The sequence below is a fragment of the Blennius ocellaris genome (genome assembly GCF_963422515.1).
Source record: "Blennius ocellaris genome assembly, chromosome: 24".
Classification (NCBI taxonomy): domain Eukaryota; kingdom Metazoa; phylum Chordata; class Actinopteri; order Blenniiformes; family Blenniidae; genus Blennius; species Blennius ocellaris.
The window spans coordinates 14,335,001-14,352,907 of record NC_137673.1 but is presented as its reverse complement, the minus strand read 5'-3'; the positions used below and the strand labels follow the sequence as shown (position 1 = coordinate 14,352,907).

General features: G+C 35.8%; 1 protein-coding gene across 1 annotated transcript in view; it reads left to right on the top strand.

Moving 5' to 3' along the window:
• Positions 1–17,907, top strand: part of LOC308147464 (interleukin-1 receptor accessory protein-like 1-B) — a gene marked incomplete at its 3' end in the record, with an annotated part of 376,990 nt that overhangs the window by 152,434 nt on the left and 206,649 nt on the right. Inside the window, exons 3-4 of the mRNA XM_080519603.1 lie at positions 1–13; positions 11,619–11,772. The exon at positions 1–13 is cut by the window's left edge and continues 174 nt beyond it. Coding sequence (XP_080375729.1) covers positions 1–13; positions 11,619–11,772 — 167 coding nt within the window. The remainder of the gene's footprint in view (positions 14–11,618; positions 11,773–17,907) is intronic.

Genomic DNA, 17,907 nt, shown 5'->3' with positions numbered 1-17,907 from the left:
CGTGTGGTACAAGGTAGACGCCGTTCTCTTTTGGCTCTCGCTGCCGTGGGAAATAAGAAAGGGTTGCTGAACGTGTGTACATATATACACGGATACAGAATACCATACAATACCATTGAAGAAAATAACGGAATTCTTCGACGTGACCTTGTAAAGGACCCCGTCCTTCTCTTCGAATGCGAATCAATCAAAAGGTACGATACTGTAATGACTCACTGGCTGCCCTCAACTCTTATTTTAATAGCAAAATAATTCACAATTTTAAGCTGCCTGTTTTCAGCACAATAAAAGTGATAACCTCTCAATACACCATCCAGTGGTGATAAACTGGTACTACATGAGGGCAATAATGGATTACCCTGTTAAGTCTTTGTTGTTTCTGCTTCATAGGCATCATTTTAAGCTGAATTCTACCTGTTTTCAGCACAATATAAGTGACAAACTAGCTCAATACACCATCCAGTGGTGATAAACTGGTATTACACGAGTACAATAATGGATTACCCTGTTGTTTTTTTGTTGTTTCTGCTTCATAGGCATAATTTTAAGCTGAATTTTACCTGTTTTCTGAACAATCTAGGTGATCAACTAGCTCAATACACCATCCAGTGGTGATAAACTGGTATTACACGAGTACAATAATGGATTACCCTGTTGTTTTTTTGTTGTTTCTGCTTCATAGGCATCATTTTAAGCATTTTTTAAGCTGAATTTGACCTATTTTCTGAACAATCTAAGTGATAAACTAGCTCAATACACCATCCAGTGGTGATAAACTGGTATTACACAAGTGCAATAACAGGTTAATTTGTTGATTTTCGTTGTATCCGCTACATAGACTTCATTTTAAGCATTTTTAAGCTGAATTTTACCTATTTTCTGAACAATCTAGGTGATAAACTAGCTCAATACACCATCCAGTGGTGATAAACTGGTATTACACAAGTGCAATAACAGGTTAATTTGTTGATTTTCATTGTATCCGCTACATAGGCTTCATTTTAAGCATTTTTTAAGCTGAATTTTACCTATTTTCTGAACAATCTAAGTGATAAACTAGCTCAATACACCATCCAGTGGTGATAAACTGGTATTACACAAGTGCAATAACAGGTTAATTTGTTGATTTTCATTGTATCCGCTACATAGGCTTCATTTTAAGCATTTTTTAAGCTGAATTTTACCTATTTTCTGAACAATCTAAGTGATAAACTAGCTCAATACACCATTTAGTGGTGATAAAGTGGTACTACACGAGTGCAATAATGGATTACCCTGTCATTTTTTGTTGTATCCGCTACATAGGCATCATTTTAAGCATTTTTTAAGCTGAATTTGACTTATTTTCAGCACAATCTAAGTGATAAACTATCTCAATACACCATCCAGTGGTGATAAACTGGTATTACACAAGTGCAAAAACAGGTTAATTTGTTGATTTTCGTTGTATCCGCTACATAGGCTTCATTTTAAGCATTTTTTAAGCTGAATTTTACCTATTTTCAGCACAATCTAAGTGATAAACTAGCTCAATACACCATCTAGTGGTGACAAAGTGGTACTACACGAGTGCAATAATGGATTACCCTGTCATTTTTTGTTGTATCCGCTACATAGGCATCATTTTAAGCATTTTTTAAGCTGAATTTTACCTATTTTCTGAAGAATCTAAGTGATAAACTAGCTCAATACACCATCCAGTGGTGATAAACTGGTATTACACAAGTGCAATAACAGGTTAATTTGTTGATTTTCGTTGTATCCGCTACATAGGCTTCATTTTAAGAATTTTTAAGCTGAATTTTACCTATTTTCTGAACAATCTAAGTGATAAACTAGCTCAATACACCATCTAGTGGTGATAAAGTGGTACTACACGAGTGCAATAATGGATTACCCTGTCATTTTTTGTTGTATCCGCTACATAGGCATCATTTTAAGCATTTTTTAAGCTGAATTTGACCTATTTTCAGCACAATCTAGGTGATAAACTATCTCAATGCACCATCCAGTGGTGATAAACTGGTACTACATGAGTGCAATAACAGGTTAATTTGTTGTTTTTTGTTGTATCCACTACATAGGCATCATTTTAAGCATTTTTTTAAGCTGAATTTTACCTATTTTCTGAACAATCTAAGTGATAAACTAGCTCAATACACCATCTAGTGGTGGTAAAGTGGTACTACACGAGTGCAATAATGGATTACCCTGTCATTTTTTGTTGTATCCGCTACATAGGCATCATTTTAAGCATTTTTAAGCTGAATTTGACCTATTTTCAGCACAATCTAAGTGATAAACTAGCTCAATACACCATCCAGTGGTGATAAACTGGTATTACACAAGTGCAATAACAGGTTAATTTGTTGATTTTCGTTGTATCCGCTACATAGGCTTCATTTTAAGCATTTTTTAAGCTGAATTTTACCTATTTTCTGAACAATCTAAGTGATAAACTAGCTCAATGCACCATCTAGTGGTGATAAACTGGTACTACACAAGTGCAATAACAGGTTAATTTGTTGATTTTCGTTGTATCCGCTACATAGGCTTCATTTTAAGCATTTTTTAAGCTGAATTTTACCTATTTTCTGAACAATCTAAGTGATAAACTAGCTCAATACATCATCTAGTGGTGATAAACTGGTACTACACGAGTCCAATAATGGATTACCCTGTCATTTTTTGTTGTATCCGCTACATAGGCATCATTTTAAGCATTTTTTAAGCTGAATTTGACCTATTTTCAGCACAATCTAAGTGATAAACTAGCTCAATACATCATCTAGTGGTGATAAACTGGTATTACACAAGTGCAATAACAGGTTAATTTGTTGATTTTCGTTGTATCCGCTACATAGACTTCATTTTAAGCATTTTTAAGCTGAATTTTACCTATTTTCTGAACAATCTAGGTGATAAGCTATCTCAATACACCATCTAGTGGTGAAAAACTGGTATTACACAAGTGCAATAACAGGTTAATTTGTTGATTTTCGTTGTATCCGCTACATAGGCTTCATTTTAAGCATTTTTTAAGCTGAATTTTACCTATTTTCTGAACAATCTAAGTGATAAACTAGCTCAATACACCATCCAGTGGTGATAAACTGGTATTACACAAGTGCAATAACAGGTTAATTTGTTGATTTTCGTTGTATCCGCTACATAGACTTCATTTTAAGCATTTTTAAGCTGAATTTTACCTATTTTCTGAACAATCTAGGTGATAAACTAGCTCAATACACCATCCAGTGGTGATAAACTGGTATTACACAAGTGCAATAACAGGTTAATTTGTTGATTTTCATTGTATCCGCTACATAGGCATCATTTTAAGCATTTTTTAAGCTGAATTTTACCTATTTTCTGAACAATCTAGGTGATAAACTATCTCAATACACCATCTAGTGGTGGTAAACTGGTACTACACGAGTGCAATAATGGATTACCCTGTTGTTTTTTTGTTGTTTCTGCTCCATAGGCATCATTTTAAGCTGAATTTTACCTATTTTCTGAACAATCTAAGTGATAAACTATCTCAATACACCATCCAGTGGTGATAAACTGGTACTACACGAGTCCAATAATGGATTACCCTGCAAATTTTTTGTTTAAGCTGAATTTTACCGGTTTTCAGCACAATCTAAGTGATAAACTAGCTCAATACATCATCTAGTGGTGATAAACTGGTACTACATGAGTGCAACAACAGGTTTATTTGTTCATTTTAGTTGTAGAATGCTATAGTTTAAAAAACTAAAGTAATTTTTTGTGTTGGAGGGGTGGAACTGATCCCTGGAGATTTCCATTGTCCAACAAGCCGCTCCTGAGCCAATTCATCAGGAAGCTGTACTGGATTAGGTGGCCACATGCCTTCACTCTCCCCCCCCCCGGCGGAATCAAATTAAAATAGCAGATAGCGACTGTCGGCTTCCCAACCTCTGGTTTATTGGCTTCCGTTTCGTTAAGAGGACTGATTGAATTCTGGGAGGAAAACCCGCCAATGCCCCCAGTTTCTCTCGCCTCAGGTATTCTCCAGCCCAAATCCCCCCCCCCCCCCCCCCCCCCAAAAAAAAAGAAGGTTTCTTCTCTGCGAGGCCACTTACCTCACACTCACCACCTATGTAGCAAAGCACTGCACAGACAGGAAATATCTGAGGCTGTGTTGCTGCGCACCGCGCTCCAGTTCTAGTCTGAGTCGTTCTTACCTACGTGGAAAGAACCTATATAAGCATATATGTTTTGATATAGGTTTTGAATATATGTGAAATATATTAAACTGGCCGTTTTCCTATATTTTATGTACATATATGGTAATATATGTGCATATATGCAGCATATATGTACATACATGCAGCATATATGGTCATATATGTGCATATATGCAGCATTTATGTGCATATATGCAGTATATATTGTCATATATGTGCATATATGCAGAATATATGCATCATTTATGTGCATATATGCAGCATATATATTGTCATATATGCACATATATGCAACATATATATGCAGCATATATGTACATACATGCAGCATATATGGTCATATATGTGCATATATGCAGCATGTATGTGCATATATGCAGTATATATTGTCATATATGTGCAAATATGCATCATTTATGTGCATATATGCAGCATATATTTACATACATGCAGCATATATTGTCCTATATGTGCATATATGCAGCATTTATGTGCATATGTGCAGTATATCTTGTCATATATGTGCATATGTGCAGCATATATATTGTCATATATGTACATATGTGCAGCATATATATTGTCATATATGCACATATATGCAACATATATATGCATATATGCAGCATATATATTGTCATATATGCTGCATATATGCACATATATGCTGCATATAGGTTTCATATATGTGCATATACCCTCATATAGGTTCTTTCCATGTGGGTATAACCGATGAGCTCACCGGGGCTTGAATGAAACTAGCAGCCAATCACACCCGCTCAGTATCACACTGGTCCATTCATCAAATGGCACGGATTCTCTCTCGCACGCACGCACACACACACACACGCACACACGCACACACACACACACACACACACACACGAACAGGACGGATTTCACAGATTACCTGCTCCGAAATCCAAACAGACCCTGCGAAATTCGATAATATTGGCGAATCACAGACTGCACGCTACACAATAGAGTTTCTTTTGCGAGAGTGTGTGTGACAGTCTCACGCCCACTCACACAACTCTCTTTCTCACTTTGTCCACACATGTATATGATTTGTTTCACAAGAGGCTATCACCTCCGAGATTCCCGCCTTACTTTTTTCACACGGTGAGACGCCTGTGGGAGGGGCTCCGAGTGCAACACTCACACTTCCTCATCCCCAACATATAAACAAGACATTCAAATGGAAGGTCTCGATTGTAAATGAGTATTTATCTTATTTATACCCACATGGGAAGAACCTATACGAGGATATATGCACATATATGAAACCTATATGCACATATATGCACATAAATGCTGCATATATGCACATAAATGCTGCATATATGCACATTTATGACAATATATCTATGCTGCATATATGCACATGTATGTACACATATGCGTGCATATGTACATATACGCGCATATGCGCACATATATGTACATACATGTGCATATATGTACATGTATGTGCACATACATGCGCATATACGCACATGGGCTGTGTGTGTTTCTATGCGCATATATGCACATATACATACATATATGCGCATATACGTGCATATATATGCACATATATGCGCATGTATGTACATATATGTACATAAAATATAGGAAAACAGCCAATTTTATATATGTCACATATATTCAAAACCTATATTAAAACATATATGTCTATATAGGTTCTTTCCATGTGGGTATAGAACCTCTCACAGATAAATCCATAAAGTGCTTCACAATAAGACACACAAAAACCACACGACACAACGTAAAGCAAGTTAATTAAAAGCCTCTTTGTATTTGTATTCAGCTGATCAATGAAGCCGGTGCTCCAACAGAATAGTCCACAGCTGATTGGTTGAATCAAGCGAAAAGACTTACAACTAGAGCTATACTCGGTAGAGCGCGGACCTTTGTCAACGCCACATTTGTTTGTGGAACCGAGTGGGCATCACTAGCATGATAGCGTCGGCAGGTCAGGTAGCTACATCACCATGTGAAACACCAAGCAGGGAGCGTCTCCGTGGCAACAGACACAGATCTCCTTTGATCTCCTCCACGAGGTGCCTCTCTTCCGCTTTATATGGAAAATCGAATACATTTTAATTTATTTGGACATTTTTTTTGTCCGTTAATGTCCCAAAATCTATTTGATTGGTCCTTGGATGATGACAAATCATCCCTGAAAATTTCATGCAGTTGAGTAGTTTTTGCGAAAAGTTGGCAAATGCATGCATGCATGACGAAACCATAACCTTCTAGGTCGCCCAACTTTTGTTGGCGAAGGTAATCATCCAAATGATATTCTGAACCGACAGTTTGCAGTGATGCTCAAACCGTTACATTTAGGCAAAGCTTTATGTCGGACAGGAAGTAGTGTAAAGTAGCCCATTCAAAAAAGTTTGACGTTTTGAAAGAACATTTCGATGTCGTCAGCATAGAGAGGATAAATAATACTGTAGAAGAGAATTTGGGCCCAGCACCCCACATGGACAGAACCTATATGAGGATATATGCACATATATGCACATAAATGCTGCATATATGCACATATATACGACAATATATATGCACATATATGCCACATATAGGCAAAATTGAGGTGCATATATGTGAATATACAGGCCATATAGGTCTCCTGTACTGCTTCTTTATTTCCCCACATGGAAAGAACCTATATAAACATATATGTTTTAATATAGGTTCTGATATAGGTTTTGAAAATATGTGACATATATAAAATTGGCCATTTTCCTATATTTTATGTACATATATACGTATATATGCGCATGTGTCTACATATATGCACATATAGGTACATATATGCGCATATAGGTACATATATGTACTTATATGTACACGTATGTACCTATATGTACATAAAATATAGGGAAATGGCCAATTTTATATATGTCACATATATTCAAAACCTATATTAAAACATATATGTTTATATAGGTTCTTTCCATGTGGGACTGAACCCTTAAAATCTATTAAGATACAAAGGCACAATTTATTTATATCAGAACAGAAGGAAGAGAAATTAATTGTGTGGCTGTGATGATGGCGAAAGGGACAAAAATATGGAAAGTGTGAAATGGGGGCAAGTGAAAGAACAGTTATTTAGAAAAAAAAACCAGCCAATACCCAAAGACTTTAACATAATTTAACGTCCACATACATAGACATTATTTTTGAGTTGTCTAGACCAGTGTTTTTCAACACTGCGCCTCCAGATTTTCCCACATGGAAAGAACCTATATGAGGATATATGCACATATATGACAATATATATGCTGCATATATGCTGCATCTATGCGTATATGTGCCACGTATAGGAAAATTGAGGTGCATATTTGCGCCTATAGGTGTGCATATATGCGCACATATAGGTGTGCATATATGCGCACATATATGTATATATATATATAGCCCATAGCTCACTTTGGCAACTGTCCCCACATGGAAACCCACATGGAAAGAACCTATATATACATATATGTTTTAATATATTTTTTGATATAGGTTTTGAATATATGTGACATATATAAAATTGGTTTTTTTCCTATATTTTATGCACATATAGGTACATATATGTACCTATATGCACATATAGGTACATATATGCACATATATGTTCAGAAAATATAGGACATATATGCACATATATGTACCTATATGCACATATAGGTACATTAATGCAAATATATGCGCATATAGGCATATATATGCGCATATATGTACCTGTATGTGCATATATGTCCTATATTTTATGCACATATATGTGCATATATGTACCTATATGTGCATAACATATAGGAAAATGGCCAATTTTATATATGTCACATATATCCAAAACCTATATCAAAACCTATATTAAAACATATATGTTTATATAGGTTATTTCCATGTGGGTTTCCAAACAAAAAAGTGTGCGTTCGCTCAAAAAGGTTGAAAAACACTGGTCTGGACCACGATGCAAAATTAATTTGCGCCTTATAAAGTTCAGTGCATCAATAATTGATTGTATTTTAAGCAAAAATAAATAAATACATAATAAATAAATTATTAGAATAATAATAATAAATGAGGCTAAATGACCTTGTCTTATTAATATTGTCAATGTGAGCACAATTTATTATTATTTTTTATTATTATTATTAATTGTTTGCTTTTTCTGTGCTATAATTATTATTATTTTTTTTTTTTATATAGTGTTGGTGTTGCTGTTTTGTTCTTTCGTTGTGTTTACTGTCAAGAAGAAAAACGGAAAAATTAAAATAAAAAGTTAAAAAAATAAAAATAAAGTTCAGTAAACATCTGCATCTGTTCACAATACTAGACAATATTACTACATGTTGATTTAATGAAATCTCTGCTTTCAATCAAGCAACTGATGCTTCTCTAGCTGAGTAAATATTTTATATTGAAATATTATTTGGTTTTATTTGAGAACGTTCTCAAAATGACATTGTATTTTCAGCCTCATGAATTAATATAAGAGACTGCCTCAGTAGTATTTTAATTTATTGGTTGTGTGTAAAGTTAATTAAATAGTTCCTCTTACCTGTTGTTGTGGGGGGGACATGAATTGGTGGCGCACGTGTTGGAGCTGCATGTGTCCGGTAAGATGTGCTGAACCTCTCTCTCCTTTATTTCTAATTAATTGATGAAAAAGCCACTGAATTCTTTTAAAAACCTCATGAAGTTGTAGCAGCCATGTTTTGAGATGTGTATGAGGACCACATTATTCATTTAAGGGTTAAAAAGGGGGTTTTAATCAACTTTATTTAAAAAAAGTTTGCCCCTCCCCCTCATTGTCTGCTGCAGGGAGAGAGAGCTAATTGTGCCCTCTGTGCTGACTGACAGGTGTGGTTATACGACTGTATTGTGGAGAAAAAGTACAAACCATTTTGTTTAACACAGTTCGTCAACTTTTTGAAATATTTCAACTTTTGTGCAAGTTTTTTTCCAATGTTAACGGATGGAGACATTTTTAACTCGCTATAAGTTCTTCAAATCTTCACCGATTTCAACCATTGAACTTTTAAACTGTTCAACTGTTGCAACTGTTTCAACTTTTTGAAACTTGTGCAACTTTTTGACACTTTTTCAACTTGTTTTAACATTTTCAACTGACACTGTTTTAACTTTTGTCAACTTTTTCAACTGTTTGACAATTTTTCAACTTTTCAACTGTTTCAACTTTATGAAACGATTTTAACTTTTCAACTTTTTCCACTTTTTTTAGCGTTTCCAACTTTTTTCTACTTTTTCAACTGTTTGACACTTTTTTAACTTTTTCAACTATTTCAACTTTTTGAAACTTGTTAAACTTTGTGAAAATCGTAAATTTTTTTGAAAATTGTGCAATTTTTTGAAAATTGTATAACTTTTTGAAAATCGTGCAAGTTTTTAAAAATCGTGCAATTTTTGGAAAATTGTGCATTACAGTTTGCCAGTAGCATTCACACTATCATGCATTTTCCGCGGGAAATGCAGATCATCTAGTCTGTATATTGTCTGCTGCAGGCAGAGCGAGAGCTAATTGTGCCCTCTGTACTGACTGACAGGTGTGGTATAATGTTCTTATGTTCACTGTTCACGTATCTGTAAGTACTTTAAAAGCAGGAAGCTGTACTAAATTCAATTCACTTTTGTTGATCTGTGTTTCATTTTATTCCTTTATATGACGACTCTATTGTGGAGAAAAACTACAAACCATTTTGTTTAACACAGTTCGTCAACTCTTTGAAATATTTCAACTTTTGTGCAACTTTTTTTCCAATGTTAACGGATGGAGACATTTTTAACTCGCTATAAGTTCTTCAAATCTTCACCGATTTCAACCATTGAACTTTTAAACTGTTCAACTGTTGCAACTGTTTCAACTTTTTGAAACTTGTGCAACTTTTTGACACTTTTTCAACTTGTTTTAACATTTTCAACTGACACTGTTTTAACTTTTGTCAACTTTTTCAACTGTTTGACAATTTTTCAACTTTTCAACTGTTTCAACTTTATGAAACGATTTTAACTTTTCAACTTTTTCCACTTTTTTTAGCGTTTCCAACTTTTTTCTACTTTTTCAACTGTTTGACACTTTTTTAACTTTTTCAACTATTTCAACTTTTTGAAACTTGTTAAACTTTGTGAAAATCGTAAATTTTTTTGAAAATTGTGCAATTTTTTGAAAATTGTATAACTTTTTGAAAATCGTGCAAGTTTTTAAAAATCGTGCAATTTTTGGAAAATTGTGCATTACAGTTTGCCAGTAGCATTCACACTATCATGCATTTTCCGCGGGAAATGCAGATCATCTAGTCTGTATATTGTCTGCTGCAGGCAGAGCGAGAGCTAATTGTGCCCTCTGTACTGACTGACAGGTGTGGTATAATGTTCTTATGTTCACTGTTCACGTATCTGTAAGTACTTTAAAAGCAGGAAGCTGTACTAAATTCAATTCACTTTTGTTGATCTGTGTTTCATTTTATTCCTTTATATGACGACTCTATTGTGGAGAAAAACTACAAACCATTTTGTTTAACACAGTTCGTCAACTCTTTGAAATATTTCAACTTTTGTGCAACTTTTTTTCCAATGTTAACGGATGGAGACATTTTTAACTAGCTATAAGTTCTTCAAATCTTCACCGATTTCAACCATTGAACTTTTAACCACACCTGTCAGTCAGTACAGAGGGCACAATTAGCTCTCGCTCTGCCTGCAGCAGACAATGTACAGACTAGATGATCTGCATTTCCCGCGGAAAATGCATGATAGTGTGAATGCTACTGGCAAACTGTAATACACAATTTTCCAAAAATTGCACGATTTTTAAAAAATTGCACGATTTTCAAAAAGTTGCACAATTTTCAAACAATTGCACAATTTTCAAAAAATTGAAATAGTTGAAAAAGTTAAAAAAAAGTGTCAAACAGTTGAAAAAGTAGAAAAAAGTTGGAAACGCTAAAAAAAGTGGAAAAAGTTGAAAAGTTAAAATCGTTTCATAAAGTTGAAACAGTTGAAAAGTTGAAAAATTGTCAAACAGTTGAAAAAGTTGACAAAAGTTAAAACAGTGTCAGGTGAAAATGTTAAAACAAGTTGAAAAAGTGTCAAAAAGTTGCACAAGTTTCAAAAAGTTGAAACAGTTGCAACAGTTGAACAATACAGTATGCCAAAGTGATGAAAATACTTCAGAAATGCATTTATGAGGTTGTCCTGAACAAAATGACACCAAAAAAGGCGCAAGGTTTAAGAATTTTATAATCTGAGATATAAAGGAAAAATCAATTGTAGTGGAAAATGGCACAAAATGCTTCAGGCCCCGAAGGGTTAAAAAAAATGTCAAAATGCTGAGTTAACGTAACCATGCTGTTCTCTTTATTTTTGGGGAATCCAAAGGAATGCAAGCCAAAGCAGTGGAGGCAAACCATCGAGAGGCGGAGAGACAAGCTCTCCATAAAGGAAGTACGGGAAGATGACATTGGGAATTACACCTGTGAACTACCGTTTGGGAACTTTGTGGTCCGGAGGACGACGGAGCTGTCGGTCACAGGTAAGGAAACGCTGGCTTTCTTTGTGTTTCGGAGTGTGCTCTCCACGTTCACGCGCTTTTTCTTTCTAAAGCGAAAGTTCCTTGAAATTGTTCCTGCATCTGTTGATTTTTTTTCCCCTTTCATTTGCACAAAAAACAACAAAGAACAGTTGCTTCAGGTTGTTTGAAAATGAAGCTTCTTTGAGCTGATCCATGCAGCTTTTTTTGTCGATAGAGTCGCCGCTTTAATTGCTAAGTGGTGGAATTCACACGAAAGCCACTTCAGCACTTTGATTTATTTATTTTTTTTCCCCCTCTGGTCTGCTGAAATATTTAAGCCTGAACCCAACGTTGGAGACGGATTGCTTGTCACCGCCGGGGTTGACGCGGTGGATCAGGAAACCCCCCCCCCCAAAAAAAATCCACAGCTTAATTAGTGTGAATGCTGCTGGCAAACTGTAATGCTACCTGCGGCAGGAAGACTGTAATGCTTTGTCCTGGCGGCCCGTATCTGGTCTGGAGGGAGAGTTTAAACTTGTGCAACTTTTTGAAAAACTGCAACTTTTTGAAACATTGAAAAAGTGTCAAACAGTTGAAAAAAGTTGCGCACGTTTCAAAAAGTTCCGCAAGTTTCAAAAAGTTCCGCAAGTTTCAAAAAGTTGGAAGAGTTGAAAAAGTTGAAAAAGTGTCAAACTGTTGAGATTTGTCAGTTGTAAAAGTTTCAAAAAGATGCACAAGTTTCAAAAAGTTGAAACAGTTGAAAAAGTTGAGAAAGTTGTAAACAGTTGAAAAAGTGTCAAACGGTTGAAAAATTGTCAGTTGTGAAAGTTTCAACAAGTTAAAAAAGTTTCAAAAAGTTGCACAAGTTTCAAAAAGTTGAAACAGTTGAAAAAGTTGAGAAAGTTATAAACAGTTGAAAAAGTGTCAAACTGTTGAAAAATTGTCAGTTGTAAAAGTTTCAACAAGTTGAAAATGCAAGGCATTCACACTCTTGAGATTCAAATCTTTATTCTGTTTATTCTGGACGTTTTTCGAATCGCTTCTACTCTGGCAATCTTCACCCGTTCGTCACCATTCAAATATCAAATCGTGCAACTTTTTTGGTACTTTCCGGCTAAGTTCTAGCTTTTTGAAATCTCGTCAACTTTTTGAAATATTTCAACTTTTGTACAACTTTTTTCCAACGTTAACGGATGAAGACATTTTTTACCTCGCGATAACTTCTTCAAATCTTCACCGATTTCAACCATTCAACTTTCAAACTGTTCAACTTTATCAACTGTTTCAACTTTTTGAAACGTGCAACTTTTTGAAACTTTTTCAACTTGTTGAAACTTTTACAACTGACAATTTTTCAACAGTTTGACACTTTTTCAACTGTTTATAACTTTCTCAACTTTTTTAACTGTTTCAACTTTTTGAAACTTGCGCAACTTTTTAAAACTTGCGCAACTTTTTGAAACTTGTGCAACTTTTTGAAACTTTTTCAACTTTTTCCAACTGTTTGACACTTTTTCAACTTGTTCAACTTTTTGAAACCTTTTCAACTTTTTTCAACTGTTTGACACTTTTTCAACGTTTCAAAAAGTTGCAGTTTTCAAAAAAGTTGCACAAGTTTAAACTGTCACTCCAGACCAGATACGGGCCGCCAGGACAAAGCATTACAGTCTTCCTGCCGCAGTTAGCATTACAGTTTGCCAGCAGCATTCACACCATCATGCATTTGCCGCGGGAAATGCAGATCATCTCGTTATACACGTTTCTTTGGGGGTTTTTTTTTTTTTTTTGGGGGGGGGTCATACAGTTCTGGATCGACACGCCGTCTTTGACTGATGCTTGATCTTACTGTTTTCTTCAGTAGTTGCAGCTTCGAGAGCTTTATTTTTTTGGATGTGGGGGAGCGGATGAAAGATGACGGGACAGTTAGCGAAAGCCGCTACGTTCCACTGCCGACACTAACTTTGCAGTACTTAGGCTCTTTTTTTTTTTTTTTTTGGAGTGCTGTGCGACGTCGTAAATCATTCTAACTCGCCCAGCCTCAAAATGTCATCCACAGTGGGGGGGGGGGGGGATCGTCTTAATCTCTCCATCTACTTCCAAAACAGAAGGCAAAACGTGATTGATGATCAGGTCATGACAGAGGAAGCAGTATTTATGCTTTTTTTCCCCCCTTTGAAGAAATGTACCCTTCAAAGCGAGCATCTCTGTGGATTTCCTAGCGCATGCAGTCAGTCTGCAGGTGGGAACGTGCCTCCGTTTGGCCTTTCAACAATCCGGGATGCAATCGGATGGTTTTCCAGCATGTTGGAAGGTCGATTTCAGCCCCGACAGCTCATAAGTAGTGGACCTTGTAACATCTCTCCTTTTTTTTTTTTCATTTTCTTTTGTGCTTTGAACTTTGTGAAGCCGAACAGCGTTGCAGTAGTTCGCTCTCTCCTCACACACAACACAAAGACGGGTTTTTTCTCAGCCGAGTGCCAACTGGAAATGATGATGTTGGCTGAAGTCGTCCACAACATGAACCTGGGATGGATTAGAGATGGTTGATGCAATGGTGAATGAATACCATGAATGAATAGATGAATAGCAACCCACTAGCACAATATGCATGGATGGATGGATGGATGGATGGATTAATTGTAACCCACTAGCACAATATGGATGGATGAATGGATGGATGGATGGATGAATTGGAACCCACTAGCACAATATGGATGGATGGATTAATTGCAACCCACTAGCATAATATGGATGGATGGATGGGTAGATGGATGGATTAATTGGAACCCACTAGCACAATATGGATGGATGGATGGATGGATAGATGGATGGATTAATTGGAACCCACTAGCACAATATGGATGGATGGATGGATGGATGGATGGATGGATGGATTAATTGCAACCCACTAGCACAATATGGATGGATGGATGGATAGATGGATGGATTAATTGGAACCCACTAGCACAATATGGATGGATGGATGGATGGATGGATGGATGGATGGATGGATGGATGGATTAATTGCAACCCACTAGCACAATATGGATGGATGGATGGATGGATGAATTGTAACCCACTAGCACAATATGGATGGATGGATGAATTGTAACCCACTAGCACAATATGGATGGATGGATGGATGTATGAATTGTAACCCACTAGCACAATATGGATGGATGGATGAATTGTAACCCACTAGCACAATATGGATGGATGGATGGATGTATGAATTGTAACCCACTAGCACAATATGGATGGATGGATGAATTGTAACCCACTAGCACAATATGGATGGATGGATGGATGGATGAATTGTAACCCACTAGCACAATATGGATGGATGGATGAATTGTAAACCACTAGCACAATATGGATGGATGGATGAATTGGAACCTACTAGCACAATATGGATGGATGAATGGATGGATGGATGGATTAATTGCAACCCACTAGCACAATATGGATGGATGGATGGATTAATTGCAACCCACTAGCATAATATGGATGGATGGATGGATGGATGAATTGTAACCCACTAGCACAATATGGATGGATGGATGAATTGTAACCCACTAGCACAATATGGATGAATGGCTGAATTAATTAATTGCAACCCACTTGCACAATATGGATGGATAGATGAATGGAAAGAACCAGTGGATGGATAGATGGATGGATGGATAGACGGGTGGATGGATGAACCAGTAGATTTATGGATGGATGAATGGATGAACCAGTAGATTTATGGATGGATGGATAGATGAATGAACTAGTAAGTGGGTGGATGTATGGATTAACTACAACCCACTAGCACAACATGGATGGATGGATGAATGGATGAACCAGTAGAAGGATGGATGGATGGATGGATGGATGGATGGATTAAATTACAACCAATTACCTACAATATGAATGCCTAGATAGTTTTATTGAAGGACTATTTGATTGACTCATTGATTCATAGCGACCTGCCAAAGGAAGTACTTGTTCCTAATATCCAATGTGATCGGTATCAATACCCAAAGCCCTGCAGTACTAATCTGCATGAAGTACTTATGGATGGAATGAATGCAAAATATTGACAGTTAGTGACTTTTCCAATCTGTGCCTGGCTTTGCTCAATGTCAGTGTTCCTGCCGCCCAAATTCCCGGAGCTCTTCCCAGAATAGAGTATGTATGTAGTATGGTGAATGGACACATCAAAGCCTCAAAGCTTTGATGCATCAAAGCATGAAATGATAGGCTGGTAGATGAACAGCGTCTGGGGTTGTACTTTACTTTTGCATGTCAAATGAGACAAGTTGAACATCAAGGGGGCCTGAAATCCTAAAGGACTGGGATTATTTGATAGACGTAGTAAAGATCGTAGTTCTAACTTTCCTAGCATTGATCAATTCCCGATGCGTTTGGTTCTACCTCCCAAAACAGTCCAATTCCAATATCCTTCAGAGTTTTTTCCCACATGGAAAGAACCTATATAAACATACATGTTTTAATATAGGTTTTGATATAGGTTTTGAATATATGTGACATATATAAAATTGGCCGGTTTCCTATATTTTATGTACATATATGCACATATATGTACATATATGTACATGTATGCACATATATGTACATATATGCCCATGTGTTATAGTGGGACACAGTGGGATATATGCACATATATGTACATATATGTACATATGTGTGCATAAAATATAGGGAAAGGTAGGAAAATTATATGTACATATATGTGCATAAAATATAGGAAAATGTAGGAAACATATCTGTATGTATATGTGCATATATGTACATACGCATACATATATGTACATATATGTGCATAAAATATAGGAAAACGGCCAATTTTATATATGTCACATATATTCAAAACCTATATCAAAACCTATATTGAAACATATATGTTTATATAGGTTCTTTCCATGTGGATAATTAGGGCGACTCCAGCCTTTCAGTCTATAAACCTCATGACTTTCGCATTGACATTTACAAATGACACTTTCCCATGAATTCAATCATTATTGACTCGCTGCAGTCCTGCAGTTTTTTTTTTTTTTCCTCTTCAGTCACTAGACGCACGGAGGACAACACCCAACTATGTCTAATTTTCTCAGTTAACCCTTTGTGTGGCGTTCCAAAAAACGCCCCTATTTGTCGTCCGTGGCTGTTTTCATCCACTCACTTTGACGGCCGTAAAATTATATCAGAAGAATATTTTTTTCAACTTTTTTTTTGCATAAATCTGTTAACCAACCTCAGTCCTGATCAAAACTACCAAATTTCTTTTTTTAAATAGTAAAAATTAACCCTTTAAATGCCCATTTAGAAGATGAAGGCACTGATTTTGGGAGGGAAAAAAACACAAAATTGTAAAATTTTGTCAAAATATTTTTCCCATATCAGTGACTTTATCTTCTAAATTGGCATTTAAAAGGTTAATTTAAAAAAAGCAATACTTTTTGGTATCAGGACTGAGGTTGATTAACAGATTTATGTAAAAAAAAAATTGAAATAAAATATTTATCTGATGTATTTTTACAGCTGTGGATGAAAACAGCCACCAAAGGGAGTTTTTTTGAAAATCTGATTTTGCACAAAAACTAAATATGCTTCAAAGATAATTACATTACTAATCTTTGACATTTCCAAGACTGTAATAACATGTAAAAAAAATCCAATATCCAATCACATTTTATATTGAAAATGAGTCATTTTGTGTGTATTTCTTCCCATTTCAGTGCCTTTATCTTCTAAATGGGCATTTAAAGGTTCATTTTGAATTATTATTTTTTAATATTTGGTAGTTTTGATCAGGACTGAGGTTGATTAACAGATTTATGCCAAAAATTTTTGAACAAATATTTATCTGATATATTTTTACAGGGGTCAAAGTGAGTGGATGAAAACAGCCACCAACGCCACATAAGGAAGTTTTTTTTTCCGACAGTGTATTATTGACCGGGTGAAAATTTTTTAAATCAAATTTTTAAATTGCATGTAAAAGTAAAGCTTCCTCATCAAAAATCATGTCATTTGAGCCAAAACAGTGAAAGTTTTGATCAAATTAAGAGGAGAAATGACACCTAGTGGACGTTTTTTCCCCACAATGCCACTCAAGGGTTAATCACGTTAACGAGCTTTGGTGGGTTC